At 51.5% G+C, this 27,368-nt stretch overlaps 1 protein-coding gene across 10 annotated transcripts in view; it reads left to right on the top strand.

Moving 5' to 3' along the window:
* The window catches only part of LOC123369347 (maestro heat-like repeat-containing protein family member 7), a 172,383-nt gene extending 152,676 nt beyond the window's left edge, over positions 1-19,707 (top strand). For 5 of the 10 annotated variants that reach the window (XM_045014847.1, XM_045014844.1, XM_045014845.1 and 2 more), the window contains 6 exons: positions 6,248-6,301; positions 6,806-6,990; positions 7,094-7,231; positions 12,338-12,418; positions 14,522-14,658; positions 15,663-15,971. In XM_045014847.1, the coding sequence (XP_044870782.1) occupies positions 6,248-6,301; positions 6,806-6,990; positions 7,094-7,231; positions 12,338-12,344 (384 nt within the window). In that variant the 3' untranslated portion in view covers positions 12,345-12,418; positions 14,522-14,658; positions 15,663-15,971. Of the gene's footprint in view, positions 1-6,247; positions 6,342-6,805; positions 6,991-7,093; positions 7,402-12,337; positions 12,419-14,521; positions 14,659-15,662; positions 15,972-18,891; positions 18,911-19,610 lie in introns of those variants that run through there. The other 5 variants (XM_045014846.1, XM_045014848.1, XM_045014853.1 and 2 more) reach the window with 5 other exon arrangements.
* The last annotated feature ends 7,661 nt before the right edge of the window (positions 19,708-27,368 follow it).

The raw sequence follows: 27,368 nt of genomic DNA, 5'->3' as shown, positions 1-27,368 counted from the left end.
GTTGGGTGGCAAGACCAGGGTGTCACTGGAGGGAGAAGCCTCCATAGACCTTGTACTGCTCTGGGCTGCCATGAGATGGAGAGACAGGAAAACCCAGGCAGGGGGGAATGGCCCCTCCTGCTGGCAGCAGCTTCAGCCTCTAGAGCTGATTGGGTCATTAGAAATGGCGGCAGAAGCATCAGGTGGAGATTGACTGAATCGCTCACCCTGATCTGTCACGCTGCAGGGTTGGAGGATGTTTTCCACCCGTCGAAGGGGATGCTTGGTGCACGGTGGGTTGTTAAAGCCTAGGATTGCAGGGCACCGGCCAGAGCATAAGATGGCCCCCTGATGTTGCAGCCCCATCTGCTGGCTCCTTTGTCACATGTCGCAGCACAGGGCATTTCGGGGGGGAGTGTTGACAATGGGAGGCTGTTGGTGGCAGGAGAGGCAGTCAGAACAAGCAGAACGGGCAGCCCCTGGGTCCCCATATCCCACACAGACTGGGCAACTGTTCCCTCTCCCGCAGCGAGGACCAGACCAATTCACTGCCAGTCCCTCTGCCCCCTCCAGCAATGGCCTGGAGAGTGGGGACAGCACTCATGGCCTGACATCGACCCTCCTTCCAGATGTGGCGCTCCCCAAATCCCCAGACTGAGCCTGCATGCTGGGCAGGGAAGTGGGGTGGCTGCTGGGAACCAGGGCTCCAACCGGATCTTTGCTGGGCTGGTAGCAAAGAGGTGGGGAATCCAGGAATCGTTGTGCCAGACCCTGCTGTGCATCGGGGCTGCTCCCGTGCTGGGGCGGGAGTGTGGGGGCAAGGGTTTTCTCTAAGATCTCTGTCACCCAGCCTGCAGCTTGGCAGACCCAGGTATTACCACCGCTCTGTCTTTGATCAGATTCACCATCCTCTCGCTTTAAGGGGCCAGACTCGGAGGAGAAAGAGGCTCTGGATTACATCGACGCCTTTCTCACGAGCAATGAACAGGTACTAAGAGCCTTCCTCTGACCTGTCAGCTAGTGCCCTGTCCACATGCACCATCCGCCCTTCTCCGGAAGATGCATGGATTCTAAGGCCAGACGGAACCAGTGTGACCTCCTGCATAACACAGGCAGAGACCTGCCCCCAAATAATTCCTGTTTAAACTAAAGCATCTTAAAAATGTCCTGCCTTGAGTTACAAAAGGTCACCCACCATGCTCCTTGCTCAGTTGTTCCAATGGTCTATTACTTTCTCTGTTAAAAATGTACATTTCCAATTTGAATTTGTCTAGTTTCAATTTCCAGCCCCTTGTGGACTTGTGCCCAGTCCCCAGTGTGACGGGATGCCCCCCTTTGAGGTGCCACCTGATGTACTGGGATACCACTGAGCCCGCCTGTTCTGCCAGCCTGGGCCCCCTTTACCTTGTCTTGCTGGGCTTGCGCAGGGCCACCCAGAGGGGGGGGACAAGTGAGGCAATTTGCACCAGGCCCCGGACCACGCAGAGGCCCCCACAAGAGTGTCGGAGGCTCCCTCCGCCTGCCCCCATCCCCCGGCACCTCAGCGCACCGCCTCCAGGAGTGGCCCTGGACAGAGCTAAAGCAGCGTGGCTCGGGTGGGGCCTGAGCTCCTCCCACTTGGAGCCATGTGGTAAGGGGGCGGGGCCTGAGCAACTCCTGCTCAGAACCACATGGTAAGAGGGTGGGGCCTGAGCGCCTCCTGCTCAGAGCCCCATGGTAAGGGGGCGGGGCCTGAGCACCTCCCGCTCAGAGCCGCATGGTAAGGGGGCGGGGCTGTGAGCTCAGGTCCCGATGGAGCCAGGCTGCTGCAGTGCTGTCCAGGGGCCAGGAAAGCTCCTGGACGCGGCGCGCTCTGAGGCTCTGGGAGAGGGGGGAGGTGGGAGTAAGCAGCATGGTAAGCCCCTCTGAGCTGGACACCCTCCTGACACGCCCCCAGCCCTGAGCCCAGCTCCTCACCCAGCCCTGGGCAACAGCAGCGCCACCCCCAGGCAGCGCCAGCCCATTGGCACCAACCATCACCATCACCCAGCGACAGCCCATTATGTAATTGCAAATGTATACATACTGTCAAGGTTCCTTCCCCACTCTGAACTTTAGGGTACAGATGTGGGGACCTGCATGACTACCTCTAAGTTTAACTACCAGCTTAGATCTAGTTTTGCTGCCACCACTCCTAAATACTAACTCCCTTCCCTAGATAGTCTTGAGAGACTTCTTCACCAAGTCCCTGGTGAACACCAATGCAACCCCTTGGATCTTAACACAAGGAGAATTTAACCATCCCCCCTTCTTTCCCCCACCAATTCCTGGTGAGTCCAGATCCAATCCCCTTGGATCTTAAAACAAGGAAAAATCAATAAGGTTCTTAAAAAGAAGGCTTTTAATTAAAGAAAGAAAGGTAAAACTAATCTCTGTAAAATCAGGATGGAAAATAACTTTACAGGGTAATCAGATTCATAGAGCCCAGAGGAACCTCCTCTAGCCTTAGGTTCAAAGTTACAGCAAACAGAGGTAAATCCTCTTAGCAAAAAGGAACATTTACAAGTTGAGAAAACAAAGTTAAATCTAACACGCCTTGCCTGGCTGTTACTTACAAGTTTGAAATATGAGAGACTTGTTCAGAAAGATTTGGAGAGCATGGATTGATGTCCGGTCCCTCTTAGTCCAAAGAGCGAACACCACCAAAACAAAGGGCACAAACAAAAGCCTCCTCCCCGCCGCCAAGATTTGAAAGTATCTTGTCTCCTTATTGGTCCTTTGGGTCAGGTGTCAGCCAGGTTACCTGAGCTTCTTAACCCTTTACAGGTAAAAGGATTTTAGTGTCTCTGCCGAGGAGGGATTTTATAGTATTGTACACAGGAGGGCAGTTCCCTTCCCTTTATAGTTATGACACACACATTAAAGCATTTAATGTTTTAAAATCATGTATTTCGTGTATACCTCTACCCCGATATAACAATACCCAATATAACACGAATTCGGATGTAACGTGGTAAAGCAGTGCTCTGGGGGGTGGGGAGGACTGCGCACTCCAGTGGATCAAAGCAAGTTCGATATAATGCGGTTTCACCTATAATGCGGTAAGACTTTTTGGCTCCACAGGACAGCGTTATATCGAGGTAGAGGTGTATTTTCAAATTATTAAAAATTAATTTTTGAATGTATTTCACTGGTTATTTTTTACATTTCCAAATACATGACACTATAGTATTGCAACTTTTTTTTATGGAAGGGGTCCCTGAAATTGCTTTGCCCCAGCCCCCCGAATCCTCTGGGCGGCCCTGGGCTCGGCTCACAAGCCACTTTCAGCCATACACTCAGGCAGGGCCACGCCCAGCTGCAGAAAGACACAGACCCTGAGATCAGCTCTGGGAAGACTCAGCTGAAGGGGCTTGTCCCAGTCCTCTGGTGCCCACCTCCTTTGGAGTACAGACCCAAAGGTTTTATGAAATTTGCCTCCTCCCTTGATGTGGAGAGAGGCATGCACAACTCTTTGCCCCTCCCCCCAGTTACTAATTGTACAAACTGGGTTATGGTATAAACAAGAAATAAGATTCTTAACTACAAGAGGTAGATTTTAAGTGGTTCTAAGAGATAGCAAACAGAACAAGGCAGATTACCTTAGTAAATAAACACAACATACAAACTAAGCTTTCCACACTAGATAGATAGGATCTACACTAGCAAATTCTCAGGCTGGCAGATTCTTAAGATTCTTTGCTGTGCAGCTTGGATTTCCCAGGTTTTCTTACACAGGTTAGGAATCTCTCTCCAGCCTGGGACCATCACTTCTCATAGTTCAATCTTTGTCCCTCAGGTGTTTCCAGGTGTCTTACTGCAGGGAGCGTGAGGTCCCCCCGATGTCATTGTTCCCCTTTTACCTCCTCTTCCCACCTGCTGGAAAACTCTTTTGCTGTGACCTGGGTCCAACAGTTCCCACTGTGTAGCGTTATCTCGAAGAGGTTTCTATGCTGTTTGTGTGCATTTCCTCAAGAAGCCATTGTTTGGCATTTTTACTGTTGTACCTGAAAGGTTGTTTTGAACCTCACAACGTGTTTCAGGAACACATACATAGCTGAACTTCATAACTGCACATACAGCGATAGCACATACAATCCAACGAGACATTAATGTCTAGCAGATAAAGACTTTTACAATACCTTACAATATGTACTTTGTACAAAACATATCCTAATGACATGACAGTGGTGAATATTGGGGTGTCAGGGTGTCCCACCCAGATGTTCCTCCCACTCTGTCAAGCCCCTGCTAACACTGTCTGGCTGCTTAGCTGCCATGTTGCAGTTCCTCTCTGGACACCTACCCCGTGAGATCTGCTCCCTCTCTGGTCCGGTTTCATACAGAGCTGCCCTGCCCTGCCCAGATAGTCACTCCTGTTGCCGGATGAATGGCCTTCTGCCAATTGGCATATCAAAGCCTGAGCAGCACTGGGGGGAAGCTTTCTGACATCTCTCCCACTGGCAGCTCCTTTCCACGCTAACCTTCCTGTTTGTTTCTAATCTCTGCGGGGCATAGGATGAGGCCAAGAAACTCAAGTTCTTGGATTCCATCAACACCCTCAGCAGCCTGCCTGCTTTTATGGACAAAGCCCTGCTAGTGGAGAAGATAAAGGTGAGTAAAACACACACTGGGGCTGTGTTACTTGGCGGGTTTAGTGATTGTCCTGGAGATCTTTGCAGATTTGTCGAACTTCAGCTGCCAGTCATTGGATTGAGTCAGACTGAAGAGCCCATTATCCAGTATTTGCTTCCCCTGTAGGTACTTACAGACTGTCATCAAGTCACCCTGTAACTTTCTCTTTGTTAAGCTGAACTGATTGAGCTCCTTGAGTCTCTCACTATCAGGCATGTTTCCCAGTCCTTCAGTCACTCTTGGGGCTGTTCTCTGACCCCCCTCCAATTTATCAACATTCTCCTTGAATTGTGGGCACCGGACCCGGACACAGGATCCCAGCAGCGGTCGCACCAGTGCCAAATACAGAGGGAAAATAACCTCTCTAACAACTGGAGATTGCCCTGTTTGTACATCCCGGGATGGCATTAGCCCTTTTGGCCCCAACTTCGCACTGGGCGCTCATGGGCAGCTGATTACCATGACTGCCAAGTCTTTTCCAGAGTCACCGCTTCCCAGGTTAGGACCCCCATGCTGTGGGTGTGGCCTGCCGTCTTTGTTCCTAAACATATAACTGTATTGAAACGTAGATTGTTCCCTTGCACCCAGCTTCCCAAGTCACCGGGTCGCTCTGTGTACGCCAGTCTCCCTGCCCAGAGCCCCAACACTCCGCAGTCAGTGCCCACTAGGGAACTAGCAACAAATCTGCTCCGTAGATTTGGAAAGTCTTTGCTCTCCAGCGCTGCAGAAAGCTTTCCAGAGCTTACCTCCCTTCCCTGAACGTGGGACAGCGTGGGCTGGTGGGTGGTCCAGTGGGCTGGGGCTCAGCACACCGGGGTTCTACTCCCAGTTCTGCAGTAAGACCTTGGGCAAGTCACTTCCCCCTCTGTGCCTCAATTTCCCTCCCATGCCTTGTCTCGTCTAGTTAGCTCGTGAGCTCTCTGGGGCAGGGACTGGCTCTCACTGTGTGTGTGCAGCACTGGGCACAAGGGGGCCTGATCTCAGGTGGAGTCCTTGGGTGATAATGCTGATGGAGCCTTTGCAGAGCACTGGCGCATGACATTGGGACACTGGGACGTCTGCATGGGGGATGGGAGAGCAGGGGATGACTTTAGGTGAGGGTCAGTACCTAAGCCTGTAACCTGAGCCAGAAAGGGGGGTGGGGTGAGTCGACACTGCGTACTAAGGTTATTCCCTGTTTACAGTGGTGCCCCAGCGCAGCAGCAGCAGCGCAATCCTCTTTATTCCTCTCGGGGAGGTGGAGTACAAGCAGCGCTGTAGCCAAGGAGATACAGCGCTATATGTGCCTTGCAAGTATGGACGGGGAGTGAGTTACAGCACAGTTGGTGGCTTTATTGCGATGTAACTCTTAAGTATAGCAAAGGCCTAAATCCACACTCACACTCAGCCATGCTGCATGAAATCACACACGTGGAGCTGAGCAGAGGTTTCAGCTCAGCTGGCACTTCTGACCAGTATAGTCGAGAAAGTTATGCTAGGCATTGATAATTCCTGTCAGTGATAGACCAGATTGGTTACACAGCTGCCCTACCTCCTTTTCACTTTATCTAAGGCCTTGGCTACACTTGAGAATTACAGCACAATGGTCTTGACTGTAATTCTTGTATCCTTCTAGGTTTCCGATCAAACTGGAGTGCAGCGCCAACTCAAGCGCCTTACAGAAGTCTACGTACATTATGTCAATACCATTTCCTTTATCTACCAAACTTGTAATCTCATCGAAAAATTGATCACAATTATCTTGGCAGGAAATATTTTCCATACACCCATGTTGATTTGTATTAAATAAATTATCCTCTTTAATTCTTTATTAATTGAATCTTATACCAGCTGCTCCATTATCTTGCCTGGGATCGATGTCAGGCTGACAGGCCTGAAATTACCCAGGCCATCCCTTTCACCCGCTTTAACAATTGGCCCAACTGACTCTCCCTCTGGAGCGTATACGGAGCCTGGGCACTTAACCCAGGGCTGTGAGTCCACTAGGCAGCAGGGCACATGAAGCTGGGCATAGGCCAAAGTCCCTTCTGTGGTTCTAGCCAAGGTCACACAGGCTAGGAATTGAACCCTGCATCCCAGGCCTTAGCCCCCAGCCCACCCCACCCCTCTAGGTGCCCTGGGGGAGCGTGGGAAGGACGAAATCCCTGCAGCGATGTCTGTCTCCTGTTCTTAGCTGCAGGCCACAAGAGCCCTGTATGAGATCTTCCAGGAGCAGGCCTGCAGGCAGGAGGTGAAAGAGCTCTTCCCTCAGCTTTACATCTCTCTGCTCTTCCACATCACCTACACAGTGCAGTACACTGCTTCGCACGAGAAGGAGCATAACCAGGAGGACACGCCCACACCCCTCAGCCCCGTCAGGTACCGCCAGCCCGACACCCAGCCTGGGTTCTGCACCGTCGCCCGCAGGCATGCGGCAAGGCCTGGCCTGGGCTCAGTAACAAGAGGCTCGCTCTGCACACAGGTTCGCGGTGAAGGTCATGAAAGTTTTGCTTCGATGTGCTGGCTACAAGGACCAGGTCACCTTCATGATGAAGCAGGGCGGCTGGGACCTGCTCATGAGGTCCGACACACACCACAAAGGCGTCTGCCTGCTTGCCCGGTGAGTGCTGCCCAGAACTGATCACAGCAGCAGCTCCCCTCCCTGGCCCAGGACACGGCCACATTGCCTTCCCTGGTGGGTGAGACGCGGCTCCCAATCGCCTGCATGGAACAGGCCGCAGCCTCTGTGCTGTTGGCCAAGGGGTCAGTCGGCTACTTCTCCACCCTGCGCTGCCTGGCGTAAACCGCTTCCTGCGTGGCTCTGGCAGGTGTGGCTGGGCAAAGACAGCCTCCGCCATGTCTTTCCGCAGCGTTGGTGTAGCCCTATCAGGCCCAGCACATGAGAGAGACAAGGTGGGGGAGGGAATGTCTTTGGTTGGCCCAGTGACTGTGGGTGAGAGAGAAGCTAACACAGAAAGCTCCAGCGCTTGTCTTGGGTGAATCTAAGATATTCTCTCACCCACCCTTCTGTCTCTCATCACCCAATCTCTGGGCACATGAGGAAGGCCACCAACCCCACTGACACCCTTCTTTGTCTGCAGTTCTCCTGCAGCCCCAGCACTACGTGCTCAGAGCTGGCCTCATGGAAGGGCTCCCTGTCGAGTGATTAAGGGTTTGGGTCTCTAGCTGTAAATAATAAAAAAAAAATCTGTTGAAAAGGGCTTTGTGACTAACTGTGTTTCTGTTAGAATGTCTTAGTGGCCCTTAAGTGAACTAAAAGTTGTAAAGGACCATCTTGGTTTGTTTTCAAGGAGCTGTCTGTCTTTTAAATTAAAAAAAATATAGTTTTGAGAGCCTACCTCTAGCTCAAAAAGCTGAAATGTATGTTGTAGAATGATGGGGGGGACGACCCTAAAAATCTGTTTATAATTTAAAAAAACAGGGATAGTTTAGATGTGTTTGAGTACAATAGAGCTGACCCACCCTGTTGAACTGGGTGAGGATGGTGAGCTTTGATTAATATGAAATGAAATAAAACCTCTGAAGTTCACAGATGCTATTGGACAGTTTAAGTTGGTTGTACTCTAGTAGACAGTTTAACTATAACCCCAGGAGTTGGTAGAATTCTATTGGACAGTTTAACCCCCAGGAGTTAGTTAAACACTATTGGACAGTTTAAATCAGGGGTTCTCAAACTGGGGATCGGGATCTTTCAGGGGTCGTGAGCTGCCAGCCTCCATCCCAAACCCTGCTTCGCCTCCAGCATTTATAATAGTGTTAAATATATAAAAAAGTGTTTTTAATTTATAAGGGGGGGGTCACACTCAGAGGCTTGCTATGTGAAAAGGGGTCACCAGTACAAAAGTTTGAGAACCACTGGTTTAAATATAACCCATGAGTTGGTTGAACGCTATGGGTCTCTCTTTCTAGCAACTCAAAGTCATTAAAATAATATATTTACAAAATAAACAAGGGTCTAATCAAAAACTGAAATGTTTCAAGGGTTCACAAACCTCCACAATACTTTAGAACAAGCGTTTGCGCTAAAGAAAATCAAACATGTAAAAGCTCTGGGTATTTGTAGGGTGCTTACTATGGTTGTGATATACCCAACAACCCCCAAATTTTAAGCATGAAAGAAAGATGCTTAAAAAACAAACAAGCCCCAGACATTCATTGATATCTGCAAGGGGCCCCACACTTGGGAATGGGTACAGTAATGTTAAGGATTGTTGTGTATGGTGATTTAATGTTTAATACTGTAAGAAGGCCCCAAAGAAAAATGTATTTTAACTACAAGAAAAAAAATTAGCCAAAAGCAGCCCAGTTGTGCAGACAACTTAATTCCTCCTGCCCAGATCACAAAAGGGAATGTTAGGGGAGGAGGGCCTAAAGTCCTTAAGTATCCATTAATTCAGAGTTGTGATGATCGAATCTACCTGCTAACTACAGACTTTTGAAATCTGTTTGAAACAAAGAGTTAGGCTGGTGTAAAAATCTCAGTTTTTTTGGAGACAGTTTCTGTTGAAAGAGGACAATCTTGAACTGAATTTCTGCTGGACTGCAAGAGGAGGTGTGCTCCCTGTTTTTAACTTTGAAAATATATAATACATAATGTCACACTCTTTGGCCATTCTGTCCTTAATAAATAATGGCACCAATCTTATTACAGTGTGATCTGTTGTCTTTGTGTAAAATATACCCATTTAGAAAAAAAAGCTGAAATATATGTTGTAGAATCGTGAGAGGGGAACCTCCCTAAAAATCTGTTTACCATTTAAAAAAAACAGGGCTGGTTCAGATATGTTTGAGTACAATAGAGCTGACCCACTCTGTTGAACTGAATGGTTTTAACCACAACCCCAGGTCATAGCCAAAGTGACTGAGATAAACCACCCTTGTTGCCATCGGGATTAATGGTATAAGTGATCAGTAATTAAATTTGATGGGTGTACGCCCACAGTAAGAGAGGTGAGTGAGTGAGGATGGTGAGCTTTGATTAATATGCAACTGAAATAAAACCTCAGGAGTTAGCAGAAGCTATTAGACAATTTAACTATAACCCAGGAGTTGGTTCAATTCTATTGGATAGTTTAAATATGACCCCAGGAGTTGGTTGAAAGCTATGGACACTTGAAATATAACCTAGGGGTTGGTCGAATGCTATGGGTCACTCTTTCTAGCAACTCAAAGTCATTAAAATAATAATTTACAAAAATAAACATGGGTCTAACCCAAAACTGAAATGTTTCCAGGGTTCACAGACCTCCACAATACTTTAGAACAAGCGTTTGCGCTAAAGAAAATCAAACATGTAAAAGCTCTGGGTATTTGTAGGGTGCTTACTATGGTTGTGATACACCCATTTTATTTCAAAAACAGCCCCCAAATTTTAAGCATGAAAGAAACATGTTTAAAAAACAAACAAACAATCCCCAAGACATTCGTTGATATCTGCAAGGGGCCCCACACTTGGGAATTGGTAGAGTAACGTTAAGGATTGTTGTGTATGATGATTTAATGTTTAATACTGTAAGGCTCCCAAAGAAAAATGCTTTAATTAAAAGAAAAAAAAATTAGCCAAAAGCAGCCCAGTTATGCAGACAACTTAATTCCTCCTCCCCAGATCACAAAGGTGAATGTTAGGGGAGAGTAGGGTGACCAGATGTCCCAATTTTATAGGGAGAGTCCTGATTTAGGGGTCTTTTTCATATATAGGCTCCTGTTACCCCCCACCCTGATTTTTCACGCTTGCTGTCTGGTCACCCTACTCCTCCCCGAAAATGGAGGGGCCAAAATGGTTTTTAAAAGCAGTTTTGTTTTTATTCTGGAAAAAAAATAGTTTTGTTTTTTTAAATGGGGTTATTTGTCTTCTTAAAAGAGTTGGCTTTAATGTTTAAATTGCTAGCGTTTCAGGGGCCCAAGCTAGAGAGACTTGTGGGTGTGTAAAAATGCTTTTGGGGCCCCCTCACCTCAGGGGTGACTCCCGCCAACGGATCTCCGCCCCCCCCGCGTCCCCGCGTCTCCGCGCCCTGCAGAGAGTCTGGGCCCAGGCAGGGCAGCTCCGCACGTTGCCTCCGTCCCCCTCCCACACCAGCCCTGACCCTGCTGCCAGCCCATTGGCCGGGAACAGCAGCCAATGGCAGCTGTGGAGGGCGTTGCCAGAGCTGCCTGGCCACGCCTCCACAGCAGGGAGCCGCAGGCAGAAAGCAGGAGGAGCCTCTCACTGTCAGACAGACGCGGCCCTGGGGGTGGGGGAGCAGCAATGGGCACCCGGGGATGACGTTAAATACAAAGTTCAGAGGGGGTTTCCTTGGGGGGGCTATAGCAACCCACACAGAGCAGACCTGGGCTGCAGCTGGCTCTGTCCACCACTCCTCCTCACCCCACAGAGACCCACACAACCCTCTGCTCCCCAAAAAGACCCCCACTGGCCCCTGTGCCCCCATCACCCCTCACCAGAGAGCCTCCGCTTCTGCCTCCAGTGACACCTCCCCTCCCCCTCTGCTCCCTACAATCTCCCCCTTTGCCTTCCCCCTTCTCCCAAGTCCATTGGCCGGAATGCTCCCAACCACCAGGGCTAATGGGAGCTCCATCTTGTAGCAGGGTGCCTGCTTGCAGATGCAGACCTCCCTGGCTGTTCCTCAACAGCCCAGGGAGGGGGAGCCACAGGTGAGCAAGCCCCTGTCATCATCATTGCAGGCCCAGCAATTCTCTGGGTATTTAATTTCACTTAGGCAAGTAATTCAGTCTTCTCTTTCTTTCCAGACAGTTTGTGGCTTTTCCTGTAAGAAAACTTACAATTTCTTTGCAAAGAAGTCCATTTATAGTTTTTCACTTGAAACTATAGTTGTTCATAAGCTCATTTATTTTGTTAACTCGGTTTCATAGGCAATTTTAAAAGTCACTTGAATTGTACCTAGTTTTTTCCACTGGTCCAAAACCACATGAAAGATGTGCGGATTTTTATTTCTGTGGGCCAAAGCACCCTAAGTAGAAATATAAATGTTGACGCTAGAAAAGATGGGTAAGGGTCCCTTCAGGAAACTGTCCTCAAGTCATTCATTCTTCTGGGCATTCCATTGATTGTTCCCTCCTATAGTGATAGAGATCAGTGTTTCCGGAGGAAATGCAGAAAACTGGGGCAACCCTGCAGCAACTCTGTCTCTACCCCTGTTCTCTGTCTGCTCCCTCTACCAGCCCCTTTGGTCTCCCTAGGATTCCCCCTACCATTACTCCTTCTGGGTTTCTTTCCCTGATGCTTCTCATGAAGTAAAGTTTGTCATTACAGCTTCTTATCTTTGTACTATATTTAATTTTGATGTATTTATTAAGTGTTAATTAATGCACTATGGGAGTCCCCCTTCAACCCTCTGTACAAATTGATCCCCTTCTTTCCATATGTTTTGCCCATAAGGTTTTCTGCAGCCCTAGGGCAGCCAGCAATAACCCCTGTGCCTTTGCAATGGGGTGAGGGAAGGTGACTGTGGGTTCCCTAGTTATGTGATTTGCAAGAAGTGTTATCATTACTCAGGGTACCAAATGTGTTTAAATGATATAAGTGCCTTGTAAAATCCCAAAGTAAGCTCATTTTCATTTTTCATGTAATAATCTCATTTACAGTCTACACATATATTTCATTATTAGTTTAATTTATTTTTATTGTTGTTATTAGCTAGATTACTGTTGGGTTTTTTTCAGTGTGAAAAATTGTGTGCTATTTTAGGCGTTGAATGACATGATACAGTGTGGCCAGCGTGTTGGGAAGACAATGGTGTTGGAACAGGAATGTCTCCATGCTGAATCTGTGAGTAAGCAGTCTGTGCTTCAGGGTCTGAGGACAGATTGGGTTACTGGTGTTCCAGAGCAGAACAGTTTTATGGCTGAACTCTTAAAGATGCAGGGGAGAGCAAGCCAGCTCTCAGCCTCAGACCCTTTGAATTTGTGTGGTATCTCTGTAAGACAAAGTCCAGCCTTGGAATCCATAGCAGCTAAGGAGTTAAAAGCTAGTGTTTGTGTTAATGCAAATTACCTGGCTGGCAGGGAGAAGAAAGACTTGCTAATAGCTGTTAGCAAACAGAGCCCACCCCATCAGCCAGTGAATTCTGTTAAGCAAGAGAAATCAGGGTTTAATCCTGCAGGACAAGGAGAAAAGAAAAAACTGAACTTTGCAAAGGGAAGCCACAGGTTAACCCTAAAATGCCCAAACCCCAATGGTATTGAGCCAAAGGTGTGGTGTGACAAACATGATTGCAGCGCCCTGTGTGGAACTGCAGCTGGGCCCTCCAGAGCCGAGCTGCTGCTCCTCCTCTCTGCTGGCCAGCCAGCCGCAGCTCCTCAGCACCTGCCCGCTCAGCCCCACCTCAGTGCACCTGCCTCCCCAATCTCCTCCCTGGCGCTGCACCTCGCCCCCTGCACCTGGCATGTCAGTACCCAGCGGGGCTGGGAGCCAAGCGCCCTGGGAGCCATCTGTAAGGGGCTGAGTCCCTCCTGTGCTGGGCTCCAGCCAATCCACAAGCCAGGAACTGGCCTTGTGACTCCCAGAGCAGCTATATCAGTCTCACAGCAGCAGCTCAGTATGCTCAACATCACTCCAGGGCAAGGAACTTGCTCCTGCCTGACAAAGGCAACAGTCTGAGCCTGCTCCAGCCTTGTTCCTAGTCCTACTCCAGTCCTGGTCTCCCTCCAGTCCCCATTCAGGAGACACAGCGTGGGGGGAATCGGGCTGTGTCTGTACAATGTCTAGCACCGCGGGGCCCTGATCCCGGACTGAGCCCTCTGGGCACTACAGAAATACAAAGGAGAACAGCAGGGCTGGAGGATTTACAGGCTCCTTGTGAGGAGGGCTGGTTGGGTTGAGCCCGCAGTGAGTCCACAGTAACACAGAGCTGTGCTAGTGATGGAAGATCTATTTCGTCTTCCCTACCTAGCACAGTTCATAACTTAGCACTGACCAGCTGCAAGGATCCTGGTGGGCGCTGGTATGGCTGTAGCAGCAGATTCAACGTTCGGGAAAAGCAAGATCTGTGCAATAGGCAACGTTGTTCCATCTGGGCACCAGCCAGCTCCTGTGCCCCAGAGAGCTCCCACAGCTCACACTGAACCAGGGACAAAGGGGGCAGGAGGTTGGAAGAGAAGGTGCCAGCCTGGGACCCAGGAGACCCATGGCCATTTCCCAGCTCTGCCAGAGATAGTCTGCGTAGCCTTGGGCAAGTCCCTTATTCCCTCTGTGCCACAGTTCTCTGTCTGTTCAGTGATGGTAGCAGCCAGGCCCTGCCCCGCAGGGGGCGGTCAGGATAAATGCAATTGAGGTTGGGCAGGTTGGAAGAGAAGGTACCAGCCTCCCTGCTGCTCTCCCACCTTCTGCTCCTGCCCTTTCACGGGGGTGTGTGAGCAACTCCTGCTGCTCATGAGCCCGCCCCAGCTGCCCCACCCCCCTGGCCTCACCCACCTGGGAACTGCCATGGCCCCAATATTCCTGGGGGAAGGGATTAGGGTAATTTCCCTGGGCAGGAAGAATCCTGAGTGGCTGGATCCAGCCTGTCTGCTGTGCAGCTTGTGAACCAGCAGAAGGAGAGGTGGGAGTGACCTGGGGAGGCCGTTTGGCCTGCGGGATGGGGTGCTGGCCTGGGCATCCGGAGACCTGGGTTCTAATCCTGCTTGTCCTGCTGACTGGCTGGGTGACTTTGAGCACATCCCTTCACTTGTTTCTCTGCTGGCTGCCTTGGCTAGTTAGAGTCTGAGCCCTACAGCCCAGCGATTGTCTGCAGCACCTGGTGCAACAGGGCCCTGATCTCAGCTGGCATCTGTAGGCGCTGGTGGAACAGAAATAATTGGGCTGGTCCTGATGCTGAACGGGGCAGTCGCCTCTCGTCACTCACAAGCAATGCCTTGTCCTGGCTTCTTGCAGGATGGCTGAAGAAGCCCCCAAGGACCCCTCAAAGCCCATCGGTGCCTGTGAGGAGACGAAACCTCCCCAACGGAAGAGTTGGCAAAAGAGCCCACAGCAGAAGCAGGAGCTGTGTGTGCCTCAGCCCTTCCGTGCCGGTGAGTGGGTACCTCCTGGGTGGGCAGAGGGGGCTGCAGAAATGGCCGGGGCCATGGCCCTGCATTGTGGTGGGGCCTGGCCCCTCTGGGGGTTGGGTGGCAGGACCAGTGTGTCACTGGGGGAGAAGACTCCATAGACCTTGTATTGCTCTGAGCTGCCATGAGATGGAGAGACAGGAAAACCCCGGCAGGGGGGAATGGCCCCTCCTGCTGGCAGCAGCTGCAGCCTCTAGAGCTGATTGGGGCATTAGAAACGGCAGCCGAAGCATGAGGTGGATACTGACTGAATCGCCCACCCTGATCTGTCACGCTGCAGGGTTGGAGGATATTTTCCACCCGTTGAAGGGGATGCTCAGTGCAGGGTGGGTTGTTAAAGCTTAGGATGGCAGGGCGCCGGCTAGAGCATAAGATGCCCTCTGGTGTTGCAGCCCCATCTGCTGGCTCCTTTGTTGCATGTCCCAGCACAGGGCATTTGGGGGGGAGTGTTGATGATGGGAGCCCAGTGCCTGCCCAGGTTACACCCGATGGCTCTGGCTGGCTGTTGGTGGCAGGAGAGGCAGTCAGAACAAGCAGAACGGGCAGGCTCTGGGTACCCATATCTCACACAGACTGGGCAACTGTTCCCTCTCCTACACGAGGACCAGAGCAATTCACTGCCAGTCCCTCTGCCCCCTCCAGCAATGGCCTGGAGAGTTGGGACACCACTCATGGCCTGACATCATCCCTCCTTCCAGATGTGACGCTCCCCAAGTCCCCAGACTGAGCCTGCATGGTGGGCGGGGAAGTCGGTTGGCTGTTGGGAACCAGGGCTCTGACTGGATCTTTGCTGGGCTGGGCAGCAAAGAGGTGGGGAAGCCAGGAACCGCTGTGCCAGACCCTGCTGTGCATCGGGGCTGCTCCCCTGCTGGGGCGGAAGTGAGAGGTAAGGGTTTTCTCTAAGATCTCTGTCACCCAGCCTGCAGCATGGAAGACCCAGGTATTACCACTGCTCTGTCTTTGATCAGATTCACCATCCCCTTGTAACGCCTCCTGCTTTATGAGGCCAGACTCGGAGGAGAAAGAGGCCCTGGATTACATCAACGCCTTTCTCACGAGCAATGAACAGGTACTAAGAGCCCTCCTCTGACCTGTCAGCTAGTGCCCTGTCCACATGCACCATCCGCCCTTCTCCGGGAGATGCATGGATTCTAAGGCCAGATGGGACCACTGTGACCTCCTGTATAACACAGGCCAGTGACCAGCCGCCAAATAATTCCTGTTTAAACTAAAGCATCTTAAAAATGTCCTGCCTTGAGTTACAAAAGGTCACCCACCATGCCACTTCCCAGTTGTTCCAATGGTCTATTACTTTCTCTGTTAAAAACAGGGCCAGCTCCAGACCCCAGCGCCAAGCGCGCGCTTGGGGCGGCGTCCCGCGGGAGGGCGGCAGCCGGCTCCGGTGGACCTCCCGCAGGCATGCCTGCGGATGCTCCACCGGAGCCGCAGGAGCAGCGGACCCTCCTCAGGCACGTCTGCAGGAGGTCCACCGGAGCCACGGGACCGGCGACTGCCAGAGCGCCCCCCCGCGGCGTGCCACCCTGCTTGGGGCAGCGGAAATCCTAGAGCCGCCCCTTGTTAAAAACGTACATTTCCAGTTTGAATTTGTCTACTTTCAATTTCCAGCCCCTTTGAGGTGCCACCTGATGTACCGGGATACCACTGAGCCCGCCTGTTCTGCCAGCCTGGGCCCCCTTTACCTTGTCTTGCTGGGCTTGCGCAGGGCCACCCAGAGGGGGGGGACAAGTGAGGCAATTTGCACCAGGCCCCGGGCCACGCAGAGGCCCCCACAAGAATGTCGGAGGCTCCCTCCGCCTGCCCCCATCCCCCGGCACCTCAGCGCACCGCCTCCAGGAGTGGCCCTGGACAGAGCTAAAGCAGCGTGGCTCAGGTGGGGCCTGAGCTCTCCCACTTGGAGCCATGTGGTAAGGGGGCGGGGCCTGAGCACCTCCCGCTCGAGCCGCATGGTAAGGGGGCGGGACTGAGCTCCTCCCACTCAGAGCTGCGTGGTAAGGGGGCGGGGCCTGAGCAACTCCTGCTCAGAACCACATGGTAAGAGGGTGGGGCCTGAGCGCCTCCTGCTCAGAGCCCCATGGTAAGGGGGCGGGGCCTGAGCACCTCCCGCTCAGAGCCGCATGGTAAGGGGGCGGGGCTGTGAGCTCAGGTCCCGATGGAGCCAGGCTGCTGCAGTGCTGTCCAGGGGCCAGGAAAGCTCCTGGACGCGGCGCGCTCTGAGGCTCTGGGAGAGGGGGGAGGTGGGAGTAAGCAGCATGGTAAGCCCCTCTGAGCTGGACACCCTCCTGACACGCCCCCAGCCCTGAGCCCAGCTCCTCACCCAGCCCTGGGCAACAGCAGCGCCACCCCCAGGCAGCGCCAGCCCATTGGCACCAACCATCACCATCACCCAGCGACAGCCCATTATGTAATTGCAAATGTATACATACTGTCAAGGTTCCTTCCCCACTCTGAACTTTAGGGTACAGATGTGGGGACCTGCATGACTACCTCTAAGTTTAACTACCAGCTTAGATCTGGTTTTGCTGCCACCACTCCTAAATACTAACTCCCTTCCCTAGATAGTCTTGAGAGACTTCTTCACCAAGTCCCTGGTGAACACCAATGCAACCCCTTGGATCTTAACACAAGGAGAATTTAACCATCCCCCCTTCTTTCCCCCACCAATTCCTGGTGAGTCCAGATCCAATCCCCTTGGATCTTAAAACAAGGAAAAATCAATAAGGTTCTTAAAAAGAAGGCTTTTAATTAAAGAAAGAAAGGTAAAACTAATCTCTGTAAAATCAGGATGGAAAATAACTTTACAGGGTAATCAGATTCATAGAGCCCAGAGGAACCTCCTCTAGCCTTAGGTTCAAAGTTACAGCAAACAGAGGTAAATCCTCTTAGCAAAAAGGAACATTTACAAGTTGAGAAAACAAAGTTAAATCTAACACGCCTTGCCTGGCTGTTACTTACAAGTTTGAAATATGAGAGACTTGTTCAGAAAGATTTGGAGAGCATGGATTGATGTCCGGTCCCTCTTAGTCCAAAGAGCGAACACCACCAAAACAAAGGGCACAAACAAAAGCCTCCTCCCCGCCGCCAAGATTTGAAAGTATCTTGTCTCCTTATTGGTCCTTTGGGTCAGGTGTCAGCCAGGTTACCTGAGCTTCTTAACCCTTTACAGGTAAAAGGATTTTAGTGTCTCTGCCGAGGAGGGATTTTATAGTATTGTACACAGGAGGGCAGTTCCCTTCCCTTTATAGTTATGACACACACATTAAAGCATTTAATGTTTTAAAATCATGTATTTCGTGTATACCTCTACCCCGATATAACAATACCCAATATAACACGAATTCGGATGTAACGTGGTAAAGCAGTGCTCTGGGGGGTGGGGAGGACTGCGCACTCCAGTGGATCAAAGCAAGTTCGATATAATGCGGTTTCACCTATAATGCGGTAAGACTTTTTGGCTCCACAGGACAGCGTTATATCGAGGTAGAGGTGTATTTTCAAATTATTAAAAATTAATTTTTGAATGTATTTCACTGGTTATTTTTTACATTTCCAAATACATGACACTATAGTATTGCAACTTTTTTTTTATGAAAGGGGCTCCTGAAATTGCTTTGCCCCAGCCCCCCGAATCCTCTGGGCGGCCCTGGGCTCGGCTCACAAGCCACTTTCAGCCATACACTCAGGCAGGGCCACGCCCAGCTGCAGAAAGACACAGACCCTGAGATCAGCTCTGGGAAGACTCAGCTGAAGGGGCTTGTCCCAGTACTCTGGTGCCCACCTCCTTTGGAGTACAGACCCAAAGGTTTTATGAAATTTGCCTCCTCCCTTGATGTGGAGAGAGGCATGCACAACTCTTTGCCCCTCCCCCCAGTTACTAATTGTACAAACTGGGTTATGGTATAAACAAGAAATAAGATTCTTAACTACAAGAGGTAGATTTTAAGTGGTTCTAAGAGATAGCAAACAGAACAAGGCAGATTACCTTAGTAAATAAACACAACATACAAACTAAGCTTTCCACACTAGATAGATAGGATCTACACTAGCAAATTCTCAGGCTGGCAGATTCTTAAGATTCTTTGCTGTGCAGCTTGGATTTCCCAGGTTTTCTTACACAGGTTAGGAATCTCTCTCCAGCCTGGGACCATCACTTCTCATAGTTCAATCTTTGTCCCTCAGGTGTTTCCAGGTGTCTTACTGCAGGGAGCGTGAGGTCCCCCCGATGTCATTGTTCCCCTTTTACCTCCTCTTCCCACCTGCTGGAAAACTCTTTTGCTGTGACCTGGGTCCAACAGTTCCCACTGTGTAGCATTATCTCGAAGAGGTTTCTATGCTGTTTGTGTGCATTTCCTCAAGAAGCCATTGTTTGGCATTTTTACTGTTGTACCTGAAAGGTTGTTTTGAACCTCACAACGTGTTTCAGGAACACATACATAGCTGAACTTCATAACTGCACATACAGCGATAGCACATACAATCCAATGAGACATTAATGTCTAGCAGATAAAGACTTTTACAATACCTTACAATATGTACTTTGTACAAAACATATCCTAATGACATGACAGTGGTGAATATTGGGGTGTCAGGGTGTCCCACCCAGATGTTCCTCCCACTCTGTCAAGCCCCTGCTAACACTGTCTGGCTGCTTAGCTGCCATGTTGCAGTTCCTCTCTGGACACCTACCCCGTGAGATCTGCTCCCTCTCTGGTCCGGTTTCATACAGAGCTGCCCTGCCCTGCCCAGATAGTCACTCCTGTTGCCGGATGAATGGCCTTCTGCCATTTGGGATATCAAAGCCTGAGCAGCACTGGGGGGAAGCTTTCTGACATCTCTCCCACTGGCAGCTCCTTTCCACGCTAACCTTCCTGTTTGTTTCTAATCTCTGCGGGGCGTAGGACGAGGCAAAGAAACTCAAGTTCTTGGATTCCATCAACACCCTCAGCAGCCTGCCTGCTTTTATGGACAAAGCCCTGCTAGTGGAGAAGATAAAGGTGAGTAAAACACACACTGGGGCTGTGTTACTTGGCGGGTTTAGTGATTGTCCTGGAGATCTTTGCAGATTTGTCGAACTTCAGCTGCCAATCATTGGATCGAGTCAGACTGAAGAGCCCATTATCCAGTATTTGCTTCCCCTGTAGGTACTTACAGACTGTCATCAAGTCACCCTGTAACTTTCTGTTCGTTAAGCTGAACTGATTGAGCTCCTTGAGTCTCTCACTATCAGGCATGTTTCCCAGTCCTTCAGTCACTCTTGGGGCTGTTCTCTGACCCCCCTCCAATTTATCAACATTCTCCTTGAATTGTGGGCACCGGACCTGGACACAGGATCCCAGCAGCGGTCGCACCAGTGCCAAATACAGAGGGAAAATAACCTCTCTAACAACTGGAGATTGCCCTGTTTGTACATCCCGGGATGGCATTAGCCCTTTTGGCCCCAACTTCGCACTGGGCGCTCATGGGCAGCTGATTACCATGACTGCCAAGTCTTTTCCAGAGTCACCGCTTCCCAGGTTAGAGCCCCCCATGCTGTGGGTGTGACCTGCCGTCTTTGTTCCTAAACATATAACTGTATTGAAACGTAGATTGTTCCCTTGCACCCAGCTTCCCAAGTCACCGGGTCGCTCTGTGTACGCCAGTCTCCCTGCCCAGAGCCCCAACACTCCGCAGTCAGTGCCCACTAGGGAACTAGCAACAAATCTGCTCCGTAGATTTGGAAAGTCTTTGCTCTCCAGCGCTGTAGAAAGCTTTCCAGAGCTAACCTCCCTTCCCTGAACGTGGGACAGCGTGGGCTGGTGGGTGGTCCAGTGGGCTGGGCTCAACACACCGGGGTTCTACTCCCAGTTCTGCAGTAAGACCTTGGGCAAGTCACTTCCCCCTCTGTGCCTCAATTTCCCTCCCATGCCTTGTCTCGTCTAGTTAGCTCGTGAGCTCTCTGGGGCAGGGACTGGCTCTCACTGTGTGTGTGCAGCACCGGGCACAAGGGGGCCTGATCTCAGGTGGAGTCCTTGGGTGCTAATGCTGATGGAGCCTTTGCAGAGCACTGGCATGTGACACTGGGGCACTGAGCACAGGCCCCTCACTGCGCTCCCCAGCTGGAGCCCTGCACACCATCAAGCCTGCAGTAGGACGACCTGGCTGCCGAGCCCACGTGTTGCAGGCCCTGCCTGCACTTTGCTCCCCAGTCGGAGCCTTGCAGGAGCTTGGAGCCCAGCTGGCATTTCCCCACATTGTCTCTTCAGGAGCTGATTGGTCACGAGTCCGTCGACTCCCTGACCGGCGTGATGCGTCAGCAAGCAATGCTCGCCATCATGAAGCTGAGGTACCCAGCCTGCCCTGCCCAGCCCCAGCCAGTGCCACGTGCAGCCAGACACGCCAGCCTCTTGGCATGGCCAGTTTTCCAGGGCATTCCCCCCTCTGCTCCTCCCCCATCTTCTGATTCCCCCAGGAAATGTGGCACCAGATGATGGTGCTGGTGCATGTGGACTGGGCATCAGTGGGTAGGTGGTGGAGGATCCTTCGGTGCCTGGTGACCTCTCCACGTGGCCTTATGAAGATACGGGGGAGGGGGCATGGGAGGCAGGACCGGTCCCCTCTGGGGGGAGAGGGGCTGTTAGGTGCTGCTGGAGCAGAGTGACTGGAGTCGGTGCCAGCTGTGCCAGCTGCGTCACACCGGCAGCTCAGCGATTCCCTGTGGCTGAGAGTCTGGGCAGGCTGAGCCCTGGCACTTGGCACTGCCTGTGCCATGGGGGGCTCTCTCTCAGTGCCACTAGCACCCTGCTCTGAGCTTCCCAGAAGCCTGCCCTTCAGGCCTCTGGAAGGTGATGGATGCTGCGGGCTGGAGCTGGGCTCTCGCTGTTGGCTCAATAAGTTCCCCAGGAATGGGAAGGGGAGGCGGGGCAGGAGCTGGAGCAGCTCTCCCCACTGGGCACTGGCTTCCTGACAACGGGGCAGGCGACGGCATTGGCCATGATCCCGTCTCTGCGGGCGTGAGAGGGGGAGGGCTTTGCGTCAGCAGTGGGCGTAGCTGTTCCTCACTGGCTGCCGCCTGCCACGAGGGGCGCGGCTCTGTCCTGCAGGGGCAGCTCAAGTAGTGACCTGGCACCTCATTGCATGTGCTGGGGCCATGCTCTGGCAGTGGGGGTGAAGAGGTTAATGCTGTCTGGGCTGTCCCCACCTTCCTACCCCCCTGCACACAGCTGTGTGCCCTGTCCAGCAGGCTGAGAGCAATGGGCAGGGGCAGGGCTTAGATCCCTGCTTTGGTTCTGCCCTTAGTTCGACCCCCGCCCCCAGTGTAGACCAGGCCTTAGTATAGACTCATAACTATGTACCATCTGTTGCCAGCAAGGGGCATACTGCCCTCTATAAACAGCCTCCTCTCCCAATTTTACAACAATTGAATTTGAATAGATTGTATAGTATAGCTAATACGATATTTTTTGCACATACAGCTACCATTGGAAATACTGTAGAAACAGATGGTAGCAGTCGGCATTCACTACACTCAGATTCTGTAAGTTATTGAAACATACCGAATATAAATCTGTTTTGAATTGAGCTCCTTCAATTTAACCTTAAGAATACTGTACAACACAAAAGACAAGAATGTTCACTGTAAGGGGATTCTACTTATTTTTACATTTCCAAAAAGCAATCATCACAAATATCTGAGTGAATGAAGATGAATAAGACAACATAGTGACTAAGAAAACAAAAAGATTGTTGCCCTCTTTAATATTTAACTATATAGTGTAATAGCTACATCCCTCCATTACTTCATCCAGGCAAAAGGCTGAGAAAATAGATGTGCTTTGCATCATGCCCTGAGTCAATAGACTCTGGCTCTGTTAGTAAATATCCAAACTGAGGGTTCTCTAGTAGGAATTCCTCAGCTCCAGAGATTCCAGATGTAGAGATTTTTTTTAACCAGTGTCTAAGTTGTCTTCATCTGCCATTGTATATATATGGACAGATGAAGAGAGAATTAACACTAATTCTGTAGTAAAAAAATTGAATTATACCTACACACAACCCTTTATTATTCCTTTAGTGAGTCTTAAAAGTAACAGGATGGCACATACTTCCTCTGTTACCACATGTTGGAGTTCACGATATTCTGCTTATTTATTTAAATATACTATTTCTTCCCCCCAAAAATCCTGGTTTCTATTTCAAAATAGGACTAAACTATATTTTAATATAAAGTCCAATTATAACACCTCATGCAATAACTGTCAAAATGCCATAACCTGCAAATTTTCCACTTCTGTCCCTCAGTTTATTCTGGAAGAGCCATCATATTTTGATAAGAATAGACAAAGCAGCACATCAGTCCCACCTCAGCCCCCCAATCCGCACGTGTCTCTTCTCTTAGCAAAGTGAAGCCACCGCTGTGGGTCCTGACACAACCCAGCCTGTTCGCCACCTGCTTCTCCAGCATCTTCTCCCTGCCTCCAGCAGAGACCAAGGAGGAGGTGGAGGCTGCTCTCTACACCAAACTAAGCCCCAAACTGGCCATGTTGAGCTGTCCCAAACCGAGTGAGAATCCTGCCACTCGCTCGTGTACTGTCCCCTGGGTTACCTGGCACTGGCATAAGAGTGTAATGATCACAGCTCCCCGACAGGACTTCAGCTCAGGACCTGCAGCACCAAAGCACAGGCCCAGATAAAGGAGTAACTCCCTCCTAGGGTAGCAGTAGTAGGCATTTATCCTTCACATGCACCAACAATTAGTGGGGAACAGACACTCCCTTCACAAGCACATTCATCTCCCGTGCGTGGCTGGGGGCACAGGCCTGAGATCGGCTGCTTCAGGTGCACATAGGCCAGGGGAGCCGAAGCTTGGCTGGAAATCTGCCCTCCAAATGTGGAGTCCTGTCTGACTCTTCCAGTGGGATAGACTGTGTGCAGTGGCCTTTCTGGGGAGAGCAAAGACAGGTGGGGCCCTGTTGCTAGAAGGAGTTTGTAGTAGGTACCCTGCGGGTACAAGTGAGTGGGTGAGCTGTAATACCAGGGGCTGCTATGACCTGGGGGGGTGTCAAATGCCAAGGCATTGGTTCATCACCTGGCTGGGTAACTCCACTTGCTCTGGTTTCTCCTCTGCTCTGCACGCAGACTCTGAAAACCATGGATGAGATGCTGAAGGCCTTGGTGTGCGAGGATCAGGAGCCCAACCTTCTGGTGCTGCAAAACATCTTGGAGGTCTGGAGGCGTGGCGGCAGGAAGGGGACTAGTTCTGTAGCTGGGGTGGGGCTCAGGGACCAAGGCTCCATTTAATCCCAAGCATGGGACACCCCCGTGCCTTCGGCTCCTCAGAGTACGTTCTCTACAAAGGTTCTTGGGCTGGAGGGCCAAGTGCCCCCACCATATCTGAAAAACGTCTGTATGGGGTGGGGGTGGAGGAGCGTGGGCCGGATCTGCTGTGTTCTCCACTGAGCCCCAATGTGAACCTGGTATTTCTTTGTGTTCACCATGGGTCCCACCAACCTGGCCAGAGCCCGGAGCTAGATTCCCGCAACATTCTAGTTCTGGGGCCACAGGAAGTAGATTCTGTGGGTGGTTTGTGCTCCCAAAAGAGGGAAATGTCCTCAACAGAGATTCGGTCTCCTTGATCCCAGAACCTGGGAAGAGGGAATCACAGAAGTGCAGGGCTGGAAGGGATCTCAAGAGGTCATCTACTCCACCCCCTGCACTGAGGCAGGGCCAAGTATTCCTAGACTGTCCCTGTTGAGTGTTTGTCCAGCCTGTTTTTTTAAATCTCCATGATGGGGAGTCCACCACTTCCCTAGGTCACCTGTTCCAGTGCTTAGCCACCCTTAGACTTTTTCCTACTCTTTAACTTAAATCTCCCTTGCTGCAGATTAAGCTCATTACTTCTTGTCCTACCTCCAGGGGACATGGAGAACAATTCGTCACCATCCTCTGTATAACAGCCCTTAACGTATTTGAAGACTGTTAAAGGGCCCCCTCCATCTTCTCAAGATGAAACATGCCCAATTCATTCAACCTTTCTTCACAGGTCAGGTTTTCCAAACTGCTGATCATTTTTGTCGCTGTCCTCTGGACTGGCCCCAGTTTGTTCAGATCTTTCTTAAAGCATGGTGCCTGCAACTGGACACAGTGCTCCAAGCTAACACAATTCAGAATGGCATTTCCCTTTTTCACAACAGCATCACATTGTTGATTCATATTCAGTGTGAGATCCATGATAACCCCCAGATCCTAACGACACTGAGCAGCCTCGCGGTGCAGCACGCCCTGGCAGGGAAAACGCAGGTCTAGAATAGTGACTCAGCAAGATCCTCAGTAGGAGTCCAATCTAATGAGCCCTGAGGTCGATGGGTCTGTCCTCTGACTCCAGTGGGCTTTGGGTCGAGTCCCATCATTCTGTCTCCAAGGACTCTCCTCGCTGTTCCCCTAGCACCAAAGTCTGCTCCGAAGGGTCAGTGCATTTACACAGGATTGCCCTGACAGCAGCCTCTGAACCCAGGTGTCTGTTCAGCCCCTTTGTCAGACGCCTGTGGGATGCTTTGGCATCAGCTCCTGCCAGGCTGCCAGATGAATGTCCCTTGCTCTGCATGCTCAGGGCCATTGAGCTGCTCCAGCTGCTCCATCCCCACTGTGGAAGGGCCTCCTCTCCGGCAGCTGGAGGGGGTCGCTCGGATGATGTGCTCCCAGAAGCTGGGGCAGCAGAACAGAAGGAGGGAGGTGGGAGGGGACACAGTGAAAGGGATGGGCGGGGCCAAAGGCGCCAGAGAACTGGGGAGTGGGAGTGGGGAGGCTGTGCAGACCCCGGGAGAGGAGGGCAAGGGGCTTGGTGCCAGGTGGGGAAGAGCAGGGAGCCAGTGCAGGGGCTGCAGGAGGGGGAGACGAGAGGACAAGGCCGCAGGAGAGAGCGGGCAGGAGAGAGCAGGCAGGCTGGGGACGGCATGGAAAGGGAGGGCTCTGGGGAGCTCCAGGATGGAGTGAGAGAGGCAGAATGCAGAGCAGAGGAGTCCAAGGTGACTCCAAGCTCCTGGGCCTGAGGTCAAAGAAGGGACGGGGATGGGAGAAGGGGCTGGGATTAGGAACTTGCCCTTGAGATGGTGACTGGACATTAGTTCATTCGTTACCTGGGTCCCCACTCGGGGGTAACGTTTGCTGAGTTTGCTGCCCAGATGTCTCCGTCCCTGCTGAGCTTTTCTCAGCCCCTGGTGATGGGCCCCACAGCTCCTCCTGCTCTCATTGTCCCCAGTCTCTCTGCGGTGGCCTCTGCCTCCCCCTGTTCTAACCCATTGCTAGGGCAATGCCAGGGGGACTCGCTGCGCTAGGTCTGCAGGGGCGAGTGACTCCCTTTGCTCCCTCTCTCCGTCAGGGAGTGGAGGAGTTCAGAATCCTGGGCCAGCTGGTGGGGTGTCTCACTCTGTGCTGTGCGGAGCAGGAGCAGGAGATCTGCCAATCGGCTGTGGAGGGACTTCACCACCTCTACTCCTTCATGCTGCAGCTAAAATGTAAGAGCACTGGAGACCCTTGTCCTTCCTAAATACACTGACATGGGGTTTCCAACACGAAAAACATATTTATTGAACACTTCCACCTTTTCTGCAACCTTTTAAACAGTCTCCATCTAGTAATGAGCCTACACCACTGCTATGATTTCTTTTGTTCCTAATACACTTTTTTTAAAGAAACCCTCATTATCCTTAGTCCTGCAAGCCATGGAGTTTCCCCTGATGTCTTTAGCTTCCTCTGTCCGTATTCTACTCTTCATAACTCACATAAGAATGGACATACTGAGTCAGACCAATGGTTCTTCTTCGAGTGATTGCTCCTATGCATTCCAGTTAGGTGTGCGCGCCGCGCGTGCACGGCTCTTCGGAAGATTTTTACCCTAGCAACTCCGGCGGGCCGGCTGGGCGCCCCCTGGAGTGGCGCTGCTATAGCGCAGGATATATACCCCAGCCAGCCCGTCCGCTCCTCAGTTCCTTCTTTCCGCCCGTGACGGCCGTTGGAACAGTGGAGCACAGCTTAGCTGACCTCCACTTCCCTAGCTACTCGTAGTTTTCTCTCGTTCTGTTTATAGTTGTAGTTAACTCTGTTTGTTTGTAGAATAGTATAGTGTATTTATTTTACAGGGGTTCGGGGTTTATCCCCTTCCCCTCACCCGGTGCCGGGTCCGATGCCCGGTCCACAGGGTTTTCTAATGCTCGGCCGGCCACAAGCCGCTGCCGACAAGAGATCTTCTTCTAAGTGCCTCGAGGGATCTTACCTCACAGATAAGTGCCGCATTTGTGAGGCCTTTAATCCGTGAACAAAGGGGAGCGGGGCTTTCGTTTTAAACAGCTCCTGAGGGAGGCAGCTCTTGCTCCTCCGCTCTCGGCGCCGAGCGCTAGTTAGTTTTCAAGGCGCGCTCCCTCGGCACCGGATCGCCGGTACCACCAAGGCCTCCTGGCACGACCGTCGCTGGCTCCGACGTACCCTCGGCATGGATCCCTCTCCTGGAGGATGAAGAGGCACAATATCCTTGCTGCGTCCGAGCCGCCGCCTCTGCAGCCGAGCGCTATGCTCGGTCGGATCGTCCGGCACCGGTGTCTGCTGCGGCACCGACAATACCCGCACCATTTACTCCAGCCAGGCAAGAGCCGTCGAGTCTGGTGCTGGAAAGCTCCCACGTACGG

This window comes from Mauremys mutica, chromosome 4 (genome assembly GCF_020497125.1).
Source record: "Mauremys mutica isolate MM-2020 ecotype Southern chromosome 4, ASM2049712v1, whole genome shotgun sequence".
Taxonomy (NCBI): domain Eukaryota; kingdom Metazoa; phylum Chordata; order Testudines; family Geoemydidae; genus Mauremys; species Mauremys mutica.
Note: the sequence above shows the minus strand (reverse complement) of the source record. Positions and strands in the feature narration are given on the sequence as shown.